The 16967-nt window shown below is 48.6% G+C and overlaps 1 protein-coding gene across 8 annotated transcripts in view; it reads right to left on the bottom strand.

The window, feature by feature from the left end:
• Positions 1-16967, bottom strand: part of ncor2 (nuclear receptor corepressor 2) — a 165141-nt gene that overhangs the window by 57147 nt on the left and 91027 nt on the right. For all 8 annotated transcript variants that reach the window (XM_049003271.1, XM_049003228.1, XM_049003233.1 and 5 more), the window contains exons 5-9: positions 14253-14438; positions 11836-11949; positions 8126-8182; positions 6379-6431; positions 4293-4359 (exon numbers count right to left, since the gene is read on the bottom strand). In XM_049003271.1, the coding sequence (XP_048859228.1) occupies positions 4293-4359; positions 6379-6431; positions 8126-8182; positions 11836-11949; positions 14253-14438 (477 nt within the window). The remainder of the gene's footprint in view (positions 1-4292; positions 4360-6378; positions 6432-8125; positions 8183-11835; positions 11950-14252; positions 14439-16967) is intronic.

Genomic DNA, 16967 nt, shown 5'->3' with positions numbered 1-16967 from the left:
GGAGGAGCAGGAGCACAGCCATCAGCTCAGCTTGCCCTGACAAGCCACCTTACCGGCTCCGGACTAAAGCCAGCCCGTTCTCAGCCACTGCGCTGGTATGGCCCTCGGTATGTGTGAGAGACATGGCAATAGGAGGCCGACAAAAGCAAGTGTGATGGCAGCGTTTGAGTTAGCATGAGTCGGCCGGCACTGCTAATGTGCAGTTCAGTAGAGGCAGAGTACCTCTGAGGCTGAGCTCATCTCCCAGCCTGAATGCTGTTCTCTGTTACTCAGTGAAGGACTCCACAGATGCTGCTTCCACCCCCAGATGACTTGGGCACCAAACTATATTTAAGGGATCAGGCTGCTGTTCGACACACCCGATGAACCACAGTGACATATGTACCGTATCATTGCTGATAAACTGCTTTTGGTTAACCCACAAAATATGAATGTGTTTTTTTACAGAGCCTATGCAACTGTCACCAGCTTCCTGGACAAGCAGGCAGGTCACCACTGGGAGCCTTCTACATTCACTTTGCCCCTGAGATCAATATCATTCCAGCATGGTGCCTAAAAGGCCGGCAGTTAAGAGAAGCTACATGAGCAAGGTGCTAAATGATCAGGGAATGCAGTCTAAATGTACCACACCACATTCCCTGCACTCATGCTCTGCCTTTCATTGTTCACAGAAAAACAGGGATGCCTCAGATTTTGGCTTTAATTATGGAGTGATGGATTGAGAGCGTCACAACGCACCATGGCTGCATTTACAGATATCTGCCTATAGGTGGACTGAGAAATATTAGAGGCATAACAAACTATCCATTATTTTAAAGAAATAAAGATTACCTGGTACAAAGAGTAAAATAAACTATTTATTTCAGTAACAGCCCTACAAGTTGGCATCAGGTTGACCAGTCAGCCACCCATGTGTCTGTATTCTACCCTAGTTGGGGTGCCTTGGGCAGTGGGGCCCTGGGGCTACAGCGGACAGCACTGGGTGCAATGCTGGGGTTCAGTCCAGACAGGCCAGCCCATGGCACACCCACAGACACACCAAAAAGCCTCACTAGAGTGCAGGATGACACAGCGGTACACAGAGGAAGCCCTTACAGGATGGGGAGAACATGCAAAATCCGTGCAGTGTGTGGAGGGGGGATTCCCTTCTCGAGCAGGGGTGGTGAGGTCACAGTGCCACCTAAACAGGCAAGCATTACTATTAAGTACCAAAGTCGCTAGGACCAGTCTTAATGTACATATTTACACTTATCTTCCCGGTACCAGATACTCAGAACCAGAATGACTGATTTACTTGCATTATAAAGCATCCAGACCCCTAAAGTCATCTGGGAGAGGTTTACTCTGCAGCGTTCAGTCTCTGTGCTGCCGGCTAGGGTAGAAGCCTGCTGAAGACCGGAGGTCTGCTACAACTGTCAGCTCTTAAAATGTTACTGACTGCTACAACTTTTTAATAAATTAAATAACCAGGAGTTTATTCATACACCGCTACTGCCACTACAATGTAAATACTTCTTAGTTTACTTGTTTTGGGTTTTAGGATTAAGTTTTTTATCATCTTTTAAAAGTGATTTTAATGTCCTCTATTTGAATGTATCCCTGTGCCTCTGTCAATCACATTGAACTGCATTGTATCTGAATTGTGCTCTATAAATAAACTTGCCCTGCCTTGACTGTTGACCTGCTGTCAGGTAGAGTAAGAGGTTGACACCTTCTAGACTTTCTAACAAATGCAATGATTTTCCCAAAGAAAGGAATGAACCCTGAGACCAGGTGTCACGATCACGGCGGAGGTAAGCGGCGATCGTGCGGGTAGGTGTGCAAGGACTTGGCAAACAGGCAGGAATCAGGGCAAACTAAGGTTTTAATATGAGACCGGGGAGCAGGGGACATCTACAAACGTCAAACCACACAAGATTCACAATGACGGACAGGGGGAACAGGTCAGACCAGGACTTAAATACACAAAGACTAATCAAAGGAAGCGGACAAAGCTGGAGACGATCAGGGAAGCACACGTGGGTAATCAGGGATGATGGCACACACGAGGAGCGGACGAGCCGGGCATGACGCCAGGACTGCAGCAAACAAAAACAGCGAATAACGGTTGCTGTGCTGCATTCGGGCAAAAGTTATATGCGAGGAAAATCCAAAAAAAAAAAAAAAAAAAGGCTTCTCTTCTTAACTAAGACCATGGCTGCAGTTCAGTAAGGCATGCATGCTGACTGCCTAGAGTTGTCAGGATCTCACGCACACTGAAAGGCCCAGCTGCTTTTCTGTGATGAGGATACAGCCAGACGGTGTTAGATTCTACATGGAAGTGCTGGAGCAGCACACAGAGTCTGGTGGTTCGTAAGAGATAGCAGCAAAGCGGTTTGAACGAAACGCTGGCACGGCACACGCGAAAGCTGACAACCCCCTGACACTACCACAGAACTGACCGCTCTCCGTCCAAAGTGGCTGAAGCATTTTAAATTACATGTGCCACTGATCCCAGGATACTTCACAGCTACAATTCAGAAGCACCAAAAATATTGGGACTAATAATTTTTATTCACAGGCCCGTTTAAAAAAAATATTTGTTTCTTATTAAAGTAACTAGACAAGAGTTTCTTAATGGAGATGATACAAGGTTCTACCTACATCTTTCGCTGTTTCCCCTACATCCCTTCATTACACTCACTATTTTCACATTTTTCACTATTTTCTAAAATAGTAAAAGCAGAACAATTTTCTGACTTTAATTCGAGGTGGATTTTTTGTGGAGATCACCAGCAATCCAGGAGTGACTGGCGTAGCTGGCAGTGCAGGAGCGGGAGGGGGCCACCAATGCAGGAGTGGCAGGGCTGGCAGTGCAGGAGCGGGAGCGGGCCACCAATCCAGGAGTGACTGGTGGGGCTGGCAGTACAGGAGCGGAAGGGGGCACCAGTGCAGGAGTGACAGGCGGGGTTGGCAGTGCAGGAGCGGGAGGGGGCCACCAATGCAGGAGTGAGTGGGACCAGCAATCCAGGAGCGACTGGCGGGGCTGGCAGTGCAGGAGTGGAAGGGGGCCACCAATGCAGAAGTGACTGGCGGGGCTGGCAATACAGGAGCGGAAGGGGGCCACCAATGCAGGAGTGACTGGCGGGGCTGGCAGTGCAGGAGCGGGAGGGGGCCACCAATGCAAGAGTGACTGGTGGGGCTGACAATACAGGAGCGGAAGGGGGCCACCAATGCAGGAGTGACTGGCGGGGCTGGCAGTGCAGGAGTGGGAGGGGGCCACCAATCCAGGAGTGACTGGCGGGGCTGGCAGTGCAGGAGTGGGAGGGGGCCACCAATCCAGGAGTGACAGGCGGGGCTGGCAGTGCAGGAGTGGGAGGGGGCCACCAATGCAGGAGCGACAGGCGGGGCTGGCAGTGCAGGAGCGTGAAGGGGCCACCAATGCAGGAGTGAATGGGACCAGCACCGTCGTTAAGGACACCACATGAAAAAAAAACTGAAGTGAAACTATCTGCTTCCGCTGCCCTGAGACACAGGACCCATGGCGGTGTGGGCCGTCATGGGACTTCCTTCCTGAGCAGCACGATGGGTCGAGCCAGACCAAACACAGGGCAGGGAGGTGTGGATTTCCTGTTTCACCCGCAGGCTCGTGTAACACGTTCATGCTAAGTGAGGCGAATGATGCAAGACCAACTGTTATTTTCTTCTCTAGCAGCAACAGAATTTCTGAGGTAAGCAGAACAGGTATACAAACACTAACACTAACGCATTCACACACACACACACACACACTCACTCACTCACACAAGTAAAATTCAAATATCTAGTAGAAGGACAAGTTCTACAATGAGAGGCTGGAAATGAAAATCTCTCACATCTATTTATTTCACTGGAACACGTCAACAAAAAAGGACAACCCTCTCTCCCTCTCACCTCCCTCACACTTCCAACCTGCTCCTTCTTCACATTTTGCTCCCTCTCCCCCTTCCTTCATCTCCCTCACACCTCCAACATTCTCCTCCCTCTCCTATCTCCTTCAACTCGTTCTCTCCAGGCTTATTTCTTCCTCCTCCTCCTCTTGCCTTGAATCCCGCTCCTCAGAAAATCTGGCTGTGTGCTCAGTGCTCGATAAACATCCGGCTGAAGGCTCGCACCCCACCAGAACTGAAGCCCCCCATGAGCAGGACTGAAATGTACACCAGCTCGACCACATGCATATGCGCAACACCCCTCATCCGCCCCACCCACCACCCCTTCCGGGTCCTTATGATCACAGAACAGCACCACTCCCCATCCTGAAAGGGTCTACTCACCCACTGTTTACGGGCATGGTTTCTTCTCTTGAAGTATAGGATGAGCTTCTTCCTCATTGCCTGGTTTCTGTGAGTATGACCGAGAGAGAGAGCGAGTGAGAGAGAGAGAAGGAGCAGTGAGCCAGAGCGTGACTGGGGATGGAGGGCAGCACTCAGGGGTCCTTTCAGCACTGGCATGTTCCGCTTCACAGGACGTCATTACTTCCATCGTCACACTCACTGTTACTTTAATGGTTGCAATCCTCAGCAATCGTGGAGCTTCTCATATTCAGCTCAGGACAAATGGGCAAAAGAAAGCCTGACTTTCACAAAGAGGCTTATTTGACCTACATGGTTCTTGGTGCACAACACAGAGTGCTGAGGATGACCACAGAGACATTACACCAGAGTGAGTAGAGAGTGAGAGGCAGCCTGAAGGCAGATAGGACAGACAACCTATGTACAAAGCGGCTACCATCCGGGGAAAAGGCTGAGTGCTGAGCAGCAGCTGCTGCCTGTCTATTCTAAAGCACTATTAAAGACACACATACACGCACACACAGTCATGCATAAAGTCCCCCCCCTCCAAATTCCCCAGATCAACTCCGCAGAAATGTGAGCTCTGAAGGGTTGAGTCTCACATCATCCAGATGCAAAGAGTAGCCTGTGTAAAGTTCGAAGCGGAAGCCCAGCTGCTGTGACACTGAGCCACTTCCTTCCGTGCTGGCGACCGTACGTTTCCCTCTTTCTCTCTCTCCTGGTGTTTAACCTGCCTACTGGACATAATGTCACGCTTCCTCACTTTGATCCTACGGCTCATCTGCAGGACCAGTCCCACAGGACTGATCAGCTACAGGAGAGAGAGACGCAATGCAGACATATACAATAAGAGTGATAGACATAGCACAGACATATGCATAAAGGGAGAGAGAGAGATGGAGCACAGACATATACATAAAGGAAGCGAGAGAGACGCGGCGCAGACGCATACATAAAGGAAGCGAGAGAGACGCAGCGCAGACGTATACATAAAGGAAGCGAGAGAGACGAGGCGCACACATATGCATAAAGGAAGAGACACGTGCAGACATATGCATAAAGGAAGAGAGAGAGATGGAGCACAGACATATACATAAAGGAAGCGAGAGACATAGCACAGACGTATACATAAAGGAAGCGAGAGAGATGAGGCGCACACATATGCATAAAGGAAGAGAGACACGTGCAGACATATGCATAAAGGGAGAGAGACGGAGCACAGACATATACATAAAGGAAGCGAGAGAGACATAGCACAGACGTATACATAAAGGAAGCGAGAGAGATGAGGCGCACACATATGCATAAAGGAAGAGAGACACGTGCAGACATATGCATAAAGGGAGAGAGACGGAGCACAGACATATACATAAAGGAAGCGAGAGAGACATAGCACAGACGTATACATAAAGGAAGCGAGAGACGAGGCGCACACATATGCATAAAGGAAGAGAGACACGTGCAGACATATGCATAAAGGAAGAGAGAGAGATGAGGCGCACACATATGCATAAAGGAAGAGAGACACGTGCAGACATATGCATAAAGGGAGAGAGAGAGACGGAGCACAGACATATACATAAAGGAAGCGAGAGAGACGCGGCGCAGACACATACATAAAGGAAGCGAGAGAGACGCGGCGCAGACGTTTACATAAAGGAAGAGAGCCATGCACTGCAGACATATACATGAAGGAAGAGAGCCATGCACTGCAGATGTATACATAAAGGAAGAGAGCCATGCACTGCAGATGTCAGGGGATAACAGACATGCAACCTAAAAATTGCGGGTTTAACCAACTGGAGGGGCTCAGGTTTTGTACCTGAATTCCTCCAGCAAAATTACCCATTTTTAAAATAAAGCGTGGAAAAGAGGAAGACAGTTGCCGTGGTCCGGTGAGGTGGTACAGTAATATCAGCAAGGTTTTCCCTGGCAGGAGCAATGAGCTGGTGGCTCCACATGAGGCCGTCACAGTCAGCAGAGCAGCACCTCCTGAGCACAGAAGGGGAGGCGAGCCACACACACAGACACGGCAGGGGGAGAGACATATCTGGGATACTCTACTCACATTTTGATGTTCTCATGGTACTGCTTGGTGTCTGATGGCTGGTTGTAGAGGGGCTGGAACAAACAGTGGAAACTATTAGCTGGGCAGAGAAGTTTCAGGAGTGACGATGTGCAAAAAGAAATTCTAGTCGGTTACAATTTGTCTGATTGATTCCTTAAACGCATTTTGCGTTCAAGACCAATTTATCGGCAATACAATTTTACAGATTACGCAGAAGGCTGCGCAGCATTAGCATGTAGCCAAACGACAAGGAAAAATATACATAAAGAATATCTAAAAGCAGTTACAGTTAATTATTAGTTATTCTTTTATTCCTGACATGAAACACTTAAGTTTCTGGAAGGTGCCCACATTTTTGGCAGAAAGTCAGTCATCTAGAATCCTTAAAAATGAAAATGGATTTCTAGAGACATGTCAGGAATTGTTTTGATCAGCACGTGATCATATCAGGCAAGGGCCAGCCACAGCATAATCAGACGACAGGTAAAAAAAATAAAAAAATAAATATATATATATATATATATATATATATATATATATATATATATAAACAATAAAACAACATGAGTAACTGAGGGCAGCATATAAACATCCACCCATCCATTTTCCAAGCCGCTTATCATTCTAGGTCATGGGGGGTCTGGAGCCTATCCCAGAAGCTAAGGGCACGAGGCAAGGAACAACCCAATTTAGGAACTCCAATTAGCCTCAGCATGTCTTTGGACTGTGGGGAAACCGGAATACACGGAGGAAACCCCACGACGACATGGGGAGAACATGCAAACTCCACACACATGTGACCCAGGCAGAGTCCCAGAGGTGTGAGGCAACACACCTGTTTTAATCTTCTGGCATTTGATAGACAGAAGATAAGGGAAAGTGTGGGAGTAGCTGGGGACATGGAGCCAGCGGGTGGATGCAAGAAGCAAGAAGCTGCCGCACATGCGTAAGCAGGAAAGCGGAATTCAGCATGTTTATAAAGTCTAAATCAATGCTTTTTATTTCCATTCCAATAACCCTGTAATGCACGTGTGCAAAAGAAACCCCACAAAGCCAGACTTTTCCAGGTAAAGCCCACATATGCACAGAATTACTGATTTCAAAAAATCATTACAAAAGGACAGTCACTAGACACTTCTGCAAATTTTACATAAAATTCAAAGAAAATTGGGGAAGAAAAATTCCGATGGGCACCCAGCAGTATGAGGAATGAAGAGCGTTTGCGGGAGCTGCAGTTCCCACTGGCCAGCTGCCCCTACAGCCTATGGGATGCTGCGACTGTAAATGCCATGGGGAGGGTCCTGATGCTGCAGAACATACAGGTCTCAAGGGAACAGGAGTCGGCAGGTTTGCGTTCCCCCAAAACATGTTAAACTAGCGACATGGGGATGACAGAGATTTGTGTGCATGTCTAAGGGGCATGCAGCCTCCCTAAAGGCTCCCATGAGCAGAGCAATAAGCCAGCAGATGATGCAGAGAACGCTCACAGTGACCCGGAGACTAGGCTCATGAATCCTACCCCAAGAGTCCTAAGAAATAGTCCAGCCCCACAACAAGCCCCACCTACAGAGAGTTAATGTTAACAACTAATATTAATAAGTGGCTAATGTTAATCATGTGAGCAGCTGAAAAAGAAGAAAAACAGGAGAGTAGCTGGCAGCCATTAAAGATTGAATGGAAAAGACGATGAAGAAAAAAAAATTTAAAAGTTAAGAGTTAGCATGCGAGGTTAAGCGAGGTGACTTACCAGCTCAACTCGGGGCCCCAGCCCCTCCAGGATCCGGTGCGCTTCCTCTGCCTTCTTCTGCAGAGACACAAGAAAAACAGGGGTTATTAGTGGTCCGGTCCCACAGTGCTGCATGTTTCTTTGGTTTGCACATTCTTCGCCACAGGTGGGGGCGGGGGGGGGGGGGGGGGGGGGGGGGGCAAGAGTGTCACCCGTTTAGTGCAGCAGAAACACAACTAGCATGTTCACATCTGTTCTGCCTTCCTCAGCTTGCACAGAAAGGGAGGGAGAATGGACACTAATCCTGTGGAGAGCCCCTAAAGTGAGTGAGAAAGAGAGCACTACCTAAAAGTGATGTGCACTTCTGAGGTTACACAGAAAGGACAGGAAAAAACAACTTTCTGTGTAAGACAGACAGCACGAGAGTGTCAGGAACCCAGGTCACACCCACCCACTATAACCCACCCCCACTGTCTCCTGTGAACCCCCACGCGCTGACGCTAACCCACCTCCTCGGTCTCCCGTGAACCCCACGCGCTAACCCTAACCCACCATATTGGTCTCCCGTGAACCCCCACGCGCAAACCCTAACCCACCTCCTCGGTCTCCCATGAACTCCCACGCACTGACCCTAACCCACCTCTTTGGTCTCCCGTGAACCCCCACACGCTGACCCTAACCCACCTCCTCGGTCTCCCATGAACTCCCACGCACTGACCCTAACCCACCCCTTTGGTCTCCCGTGAACCCCCACGCGCTGACGCTAACCCACCTCCTCGGTCTCCCGTGAACCCCACGCGCTAACCCTAACCCACCATATTGGTCTCCCGTGAACCCCCACGCGCAAACCCTAACCCACCTCCTTGGTCTCCCGTGAACCCCCACGCGCTGACCCTAACCCACCTCCTCGGTCTCCCATGAACTCCCACGCACTGACCCTAACCCACCTCTTTGGTCTCCCGTGAACCCCCACACGCTGACCCTAACCCACCTCCTCGGTCTCCCATGAACTCCCACGCACTGACCCTAACCCACCTCTTTGGTCTCCCGTGAACCCCCACGCGCTGACCCTAACCCACCTCCTCGGTCTCCCGTGAACCCCCACGCGCTGACCCTAACCCACCTCCTCGGTCTCCCGTGAACCCCCACGCGCTGACCCTAACCCACCTCCTCGGTCTCCTGTGAACCCCCGCGTACTGACCCTAAACCACCTCTTTGGTTTCCCGGGAACCCCCACGCGCTAACCCATGGTTGCAAAAGTGGCAGAGTTGGGACCCCAAATTCCAAATGAACCGGGCATGGTGCTGAAATGGACGTGGCAGAGCAGGGACCCTGAATTCCAAATGAACCGGGCATGGTGCTAAAATGGACGTGGCAGAGCAGGGACCCTGAATTCCAAATGAACCGGGCATGGTGCTGAAATGGACGTGGCAGAGCAGGGACCCTGAATTCCAAATGAACCGGGCATGGTGCTGAAATGGACGTGGCAGAGCGGGGACCCCGAATTCCAAATGAACCGGGCATGGTGCTGAAATGGACGTGGCAGAGCGGGGACCCCGAATTCCAAATGAACCGGGCATGATGCTGAAATGGACGTGGCAGAGCGGGGACCCCGAATTCCAAATGAACCGGGCATGGTGCTGAAATGGACGTGGCAGAGCGGGGACCCCGAATTCCAAATGAACCGGGCATGGTGCTGAAATGGACTTGGCAGAGCGGGGACCCCGAATTCCAAATGAACCGGGCATGATGCTGAAATGGACGTGGTAGAGCGGGGACCCCGAATTCCAAATGAACCGGGCATGGTGCTGAAATGGACGTGGCAGAGCAGGGACCCTGAATTCCAAATGAACCGGGCATGGTGCTGAAATGGACGTGGCAGAGCGGGGACCCTGAATTCCAAATGAACCGGGCATGGTGCTGAAATGGACGTGGCAGAGCGGGGACCCCGAATTCCAAATGAACCGGGCATGGTGCTGAAATGGACGTGGCAGAGCGGGGACCCCGAATTCCAAATGAACCGGGCATGGTGCTGAAATGGACGTGGCAGAGCGGGGACCCCGAATTCCAAATGAACCGGGCATGATGCTGAAATGGACGTGGCAGAGCGGGGACCCCGAATTCCAAATGAACCGGGCATGGTGCTGAAATGGACGTGGCAGAGCGGGGACCCCGAATTCCAAATGAACCGGGCATGGTGCTGAAATGGACTTGGCAGAGCGGGGACCCCGAATTCCAAATGAACCGGGCATGATGCTGAAATGGACGTGGTAGAGCGGGGACCCCGAATTCCAAATGAACCGGGCATGATGCTGAAATGGACGTGGCAGAGCGGGGACCCCGAATTCCAAATGAACCGGGCATGATGCTGAAGTGGACGTGGCAGAGCGGGGACCCCGAATTCCAAATGAACCGGGCATGATGCTGAAATGGACGTGGCAGAGCGGGGACCCTGAATTCCAAATGAACCGGGCATGGTGCTGAAATGGACGTGGCAGAGCGGGGACCCCGAATTCCAAATGAACCGGGCATGGTGCTGAAATGGACGTGGCAGAGCGGGGACCCCGAATTCCAAATGAACCGGGCATGGTGCTGAAATGGACGTGGCAGAGCGGGGACCCCGAATTCCAAATGAACCGGGCATGATGCTGAAATGGACGTGGCAGAGCGGGGACCCCGAATTCCAAATGAACCGGGCATGGTGCTGAAATGGACGTGGCAGAGCGGGGACCCCGAATTCCAAATGAACCGGGCATGGTGCTGAAATGGACTTGGCAGAGCGGGGACCCCGAATTCCAAATGAACCGGGCATGATGCTGAAATGGACGTGGTAGAGCGGGGACCCCGAATTCCAAATGAACCGGGCATGATGCTGAAATGGACGTGGCAGAGCGGGGACCCCGAATTCCAAATGAACCGGGCATGATGCTGAAGTGGACGTGGCAGAGCGGGGACCCCGAATTCCAAATGAACCGGGCATGATGCTGAAATGGACGTGGCAGAGCGGGGACCCCGAATTCCAAATGAACCGGGCATGATGCTGAAGTGGACGTGGCAGAGCGGGGACCCCGAATTCCAAATGAACTGGGCATGATGCTGAAATGGACGTGGCAGAGCAGGGACCCCGAATTCCAAATGAACTGGGCATGGTGCTGAAATGGACGTGGCAGAGCAGGGACCCCGAATTCCAAATGAACCGGGCATGATGCTGAAATGGACGTGGCAGAGCGGGGACCCTGAATTCCAAATGAACTGGGCATGGTGCTGAAATGGACGTGGCAGAGCGGGGACCCCGAATTCCAAATGAACCGGGCATGGTGCTGAAATGGACGTGGCAGAGCGGGGACCCCGAATTCCAAATGAACCGGGCATGGTGCTGAAGTGGACGTGGCAGAGCGGGGACCCCGAATTCCAAATGAACCGGGCATGATGCTGAAATGGACGTGGCAGAGCAGGGACCCTGAATTCCAAATGAACCGGGCATGATGCTGAAATGGACGTGGCAGAGCAGGGACCCTGAATTCCAAATGAACCGGGCATGATGCTGAAATGGACGTGGCAGAGCGGGGACCCTGAATTCCAAATGAACTGGGCATGGTGCTGAAATGGACGTGGCAGAGTGGGGACAGCGTTGACAGGCGATGAAGTGAGGTTTCTTTGCTCTCCAAAGCTAAAAGCCGTGGTTCATCTACCAAACAGCACCAGGAGATTATTTCGGATTATTTGCTCACCCTGTTCTCATCATAGATGATCTGGACTAGGCTCCGGTGCTTGGCCTCGCTGGGCGGGGGCGACATGGGTGGCTCCGGCTCCTGTGGTTTGGCCGCATCCTCCTCCAGCTGATGCTGCACGTGTTAAGGAAGAGGAGAGAAATAAAAAAGCGTCAACCCTAGCCCTAAACACACATCCGAACCCTATATACCCTACCCAGAAACACGCATCCGAACTTTATATACCCTACCACTAAAAACACATCCGAACTTTATATACCCTACCCCGAAACACGCATCCGAACCCTATGCACCCTACCCCTAAACAGAGTTGGACAGAGACACACTGTTCACACCTGGTATTAACATGTATCCTGGGTGATCCAATTGCAAGTGGACAGTACAAATTACAGATGTGAACACACCCAAAACACATTGAAAAATCGTTCAAACCACATTCAGAGGTGGTCTGGAACGCATATGGCCTGCCACATAGGACTGCATGGAAACATAGTCACAGTGTGCATCATGTTCTGCGCAAATTTGGGAAAAATAAATTGTATAAAATTATTTATTAAAGATGTTTTGAAATTTGCACAGATCATTTAATTATAATTTAATGTGCACTTTTACGAAGCTTCCTGTCAAAGCTTTGCTGTTGAATAGATAAATATTAACCAAAGTACTAAAAGAGCATTGTAACAAATATATTTTTACTGTGTCGACACAGTACAAAACTACATGCCTACATGTGAAAAGTTGAACTTTATTTTGAAATATGGTTTGAATTACAAATTACGAAATGACATTATATTAAAATACGTATTCATTCATTCATTAATAAATATATTTATTAATTTCCTTTTGAGTAATATGGCATTCATTACAAAGATCTTAGGCGGTTTGTTTACCCTGGAATGCACCAATAGCTTTTGATTTCTTATTTTCCTTCTTTTATTGTTTGGCAGATTCTGCATATGGAGGTGATTTCCATGCTTATTTAAATAAGTTGCTCGAAAGGGAGATCAGATTACAAGCAGTCAGTCGAGACACATGTTAATACCAGGTGTGAACGGATGTATTTAGCGCTGTCCACTTGAGTTTGCATCACCCAGGATGCATGTTAATACCAGACAGACAGACAGACAGACAGACAGACAGACAGAGAGAGAGAGAGAGAGACAGAGACAGACAGACAGAGAGAGAGAGAGAGAGAGCGAGAGCGAGAGCACACCAGTATCCACTCCGAAAGGAGCAGCCTAAAGAGTCCCCACCCTTTCCCGGACTGCTCCCCTAACTCTACTATGAAGCAGTTTGGTGGAGCTCTCTCTTGGGGAGCAGCAATTAGGTCAGAGAAAGCTCTGAGGGACAGTGTGGGTGTGTCAGTGACACCAGTACCGTGCTCATTTGGTGTGAATAGATTCCCCACCCCCAGACAAATGAAAACATCATGCTCAAGCCTCACTGCCTACACTGCAGGCACACAAGATGGATCTGTAGCCTTAGAATAGAGCTGCAAATGCAGCTGAACCCATGAGCACTGAAGAACAGCTCCTCTGGGCCATCTAGGTGCCCTGTACGCACCCTGGCTGGCTCACCTTCTACTATGAATGAAGTCTAATGACATGTTACTTAGTGACTGCAATTAATGAAGTGCACGGATGATAGGAGTTTATACACAGGGAACTTTGGGATAGAAGCCAGAGGCACTGGATTCTCTAATGGTGAGTCAGAGTTCAGTATGATCTCACTCATGGTCCTGATGAACACATGCCATTTCACATTCTCTCTGCATTTTCCTTCACCACACAGCTGCAGATTCACCCTGCCCCAGCCTATTGATTTGGGGGAGGGACGGGGGGGGGGGGGGGGCTTCTACTAAAGTAGATGAAAAAAGCTCACTGTGATGATGACTTCCATGATGACTCTCCCCACCGCCAGGACAACGCCGACAATGATGACTCTCCCCACCGCGAGGACAACGCCGACAATGACTATGTCCACCGCGAGGACAACGCCGACAATGACTATGTCCACCGCGAGGACAACTGCTACAATGACTATGTCCACCGCGAAGACAACTGCTACCATGACTATGTCCACCGCGAAGACAACACCTACGATGACTATTCCCACCCCGACAACGCCAATCATAACTATGTCAACTGCGACGACACCTATCATGACTCTGCCCACTGTAATGACAACGTCGAGGAGGACTTTGTCCACCATAACAATGGCTATTCCACGTCCACCATGATGCTGGCCTCAATGACTATGCCCACTACAATGACGGCCACGATGATTATGCCCACTGTGATGATGGCTTTGATGACTTGGTCACTGCGACGATGCCCACAATGGTGTCCACCCCGAAGACTATGCCCACTGCAACACCACTGGTAATACCTCCCTCCCCCAAGTCCAAGGCTGCGTACCTGTTTCTTACGGAGCTTGCATATCTGCTGTTCCACCATGGCGATCTCACGGTCCACACGATCCATGTTCTGGATAAGCTCCTCCTTTGAGAACCGTGCCGGCATCAAGTCCAGATCCGGATCCATTTGGGCTGGACTTACGGGGGAGATGGGCTCCAGCTTGGCCAGGCTGCTAGCTCTCTCCTTCTAGAGGAAGAAGAAGAGAAGAAATGTCAAACTAAGGCACGGAAGTCTCAAACACCATGATAAGCAAGCAAAGGGGCATTTTAATCATTACATTTTGACTGATACTTTAATGTTCAGTCTTAAAAAAAATAGACTGACATTCCACCAAGATTCTTCAATATTAAAATTCCTTATTTTGTTTTAAAATGTAATGAAATCAGCTGTTTCATTACTTAGGTACTGAAACAGTCGGGAAACGCCACTGAATGGCCAGGACAGCTTGGCCACTAACAAGGGCAGGGCAGCGGGGGATGGATGGCAGTTGTTTGGTTATGCAGACCATCATCTGCTGATCAAAGCTGTAGGCTCTGTTAAACATTTGATTATAATCGGAGCAAAAATGAAGGAGGGCTCTCAGGTTGGGTGGCTTGGGGCCCTGCTGGGCTTTCATGGACACGAGCCTAAAGCCTTTTTGAAAGTTTCTATAACTGAATTCTGAATCTATTTACATGGAATCTGAAACACATATGCAACAAGGAGTTTATTTGAACTGTTTTATGTATGATCCTATATTTTTGTCTTTTCATTACGTAATGTCTCCTGTTAAGATAGATAACTTATATAAGCATCTTGTTTGATAAAACAAAAAATCATTTATTAAATGGCTCGGCCTAAAACTGTTAGCTGCACAACTAAATAAGGTGACCCTATTTCCTGGCTGTTTAACTGAACTGCAGAGAGAAATAGAGGAAGGAGTTACTATCAAACCACTCAAATGAGCATTAAATAAGTGGCCAGAGCTGAAGAACACTTCTCAGAAACGTGGAGGTGGCTGGGGGGGGGTAAGCTGGCATTTATTAATCCGTTAAGCATACTTTGTCCATCAAGGAAACCATCTCTGACTGTGATGAAGTTGTCTTAATGCATTGCAAGTCACACACAGCTCCAACACCATCATGAAATTTGCAGATGACTCTGTGGTGGTAGATCTGATATATAATTGCAATGATACAGCAAACTGGGCGGAGTAGAACTGTCTCTGTGGTAGCTGGTTAACAACTTGGACCAGTACGTTTCTAAGACCAAGGAGATGGTCAAGGCCTTTAGGAAGGAGCAGCAGAGGAAGTACACATCTCTCAAGATTTTCAAGAGTGTTAGCAGTAGTGGTGTAATGGTTCATTCATTTACTCAATGCAATGAGCAGAAATCCTGTAGATTCAATTGCATCGATTTTAAATTACATTTTAAACAATTCGTTAAAGTTAACTGAAATTCGATGTAAATTGTTAATAATTCATTTTTCATGAATGTATTGTGCTGACAATATTTGTAGGCATTTTCATGCATTATGAATGTGTTTATAAATTATTAAAAACACGGCCTAAAGTAAAACATTACTAGATGTGATTCCATTCCTTAGCCTGTGCTCCCTATTTTAAAAATACCCCCAAAACAAGACCTTTAAAAACAAAATGCTTAAAACACCTTAACAACATGCACCAACATGCACCAACATAGTCTGGTTTAAATGCTTAGATATACTAACTGAATACAAACCAATTTCTAGAAATTTGACTTGCGCGGATAAATAAACTCAAATTGTAAGAAAAAACAACCTTGTGCCTACAGAAATGCTTCATGTGGATTTCTCTCGACATTATAGCATTTTGGTCAAAAAGCTCAAACCCTTGGGACCAAATCAATATTTGTCTTGATTAGTTCAGCGACGGCAACATTTGCTGAACTATACCCATGCCAGCACCAGTTTATTCACTCTTGAAAACTGAAAAAAAACACAGTATAAAAGCACCTTACCTGTATCTAACTGTATTTGTTTTGCTTAATTCCCCTCCTGGTATCCATTGTATCCTACGTATTAAGAGCCATTCCGGACACGCTGTCTCACTGAGCAGCCACCCAGCCCCACCACGACAGTGACTAGTGCCATAAATCTGTTGTGCAGCACAACTTTGAAACATGGTAGGGCTTGTGATATGTTGTTGAACTTGTATTTTTACTGGCTATTCGTTTCATCTTGTTTCGAAGTCTGCAGGTTATTGGACGGTCGAGAAGTCTGTCAAAAGGGAGGGTTGATAGTCCCAGTGTTACGAGGTGGTTGGATGGAAACAATTGCCATTCAGTGACCTGAACATTTTATGACCAGATAATTTTTTTTAATGGTTGAAAATGTTTGTACTGGGATGGGTTGGTGCCCAATCTTGGGTTGTTCCTTGCCTTGCACCTGTAGCCTCCAGAACAGGCTCTGGATCCCCTGCGACCCTGAACTGGATAAGCAGTTACAGAAAATGGATGGATAGATGGAAATATTTGTATTACTGTAATCAAATCATTTTAGCCCGGATTTTTTGAATGATTTTTTAAAACAAAAATTGACGAAGTCTGGAAAATAGCAGCCATACCACGGACGAGACAGGCGGAATGCGAATGCTTTTCTAAACTCAGCTGGAACAAAATCATGCCCAAGCCTGTATGGCCTCATGAAAGTAGTGCCCCTCTTCATATGATACAGACCATCAGGGTGTAAACACC

Source organism: Brienomyrus brachyistius, chromosome 2 (genome assembly GCF_023856365.1).
Source record: "Brienomyrus brachyistius isolate T26 chromosome 2, BBRACH_0.4, whole genome shotgun sequence".
Lineage (NCBI taxonomy): Eukaryota > Metazoa > Chordata > Actinopteri > Osteoglossiformes > Mormyridae > Brienomyrus > Brienomyrus brachyistius.
This window is presented reverse-complemented; position numbering and strand designations above follow the sequence as displayed.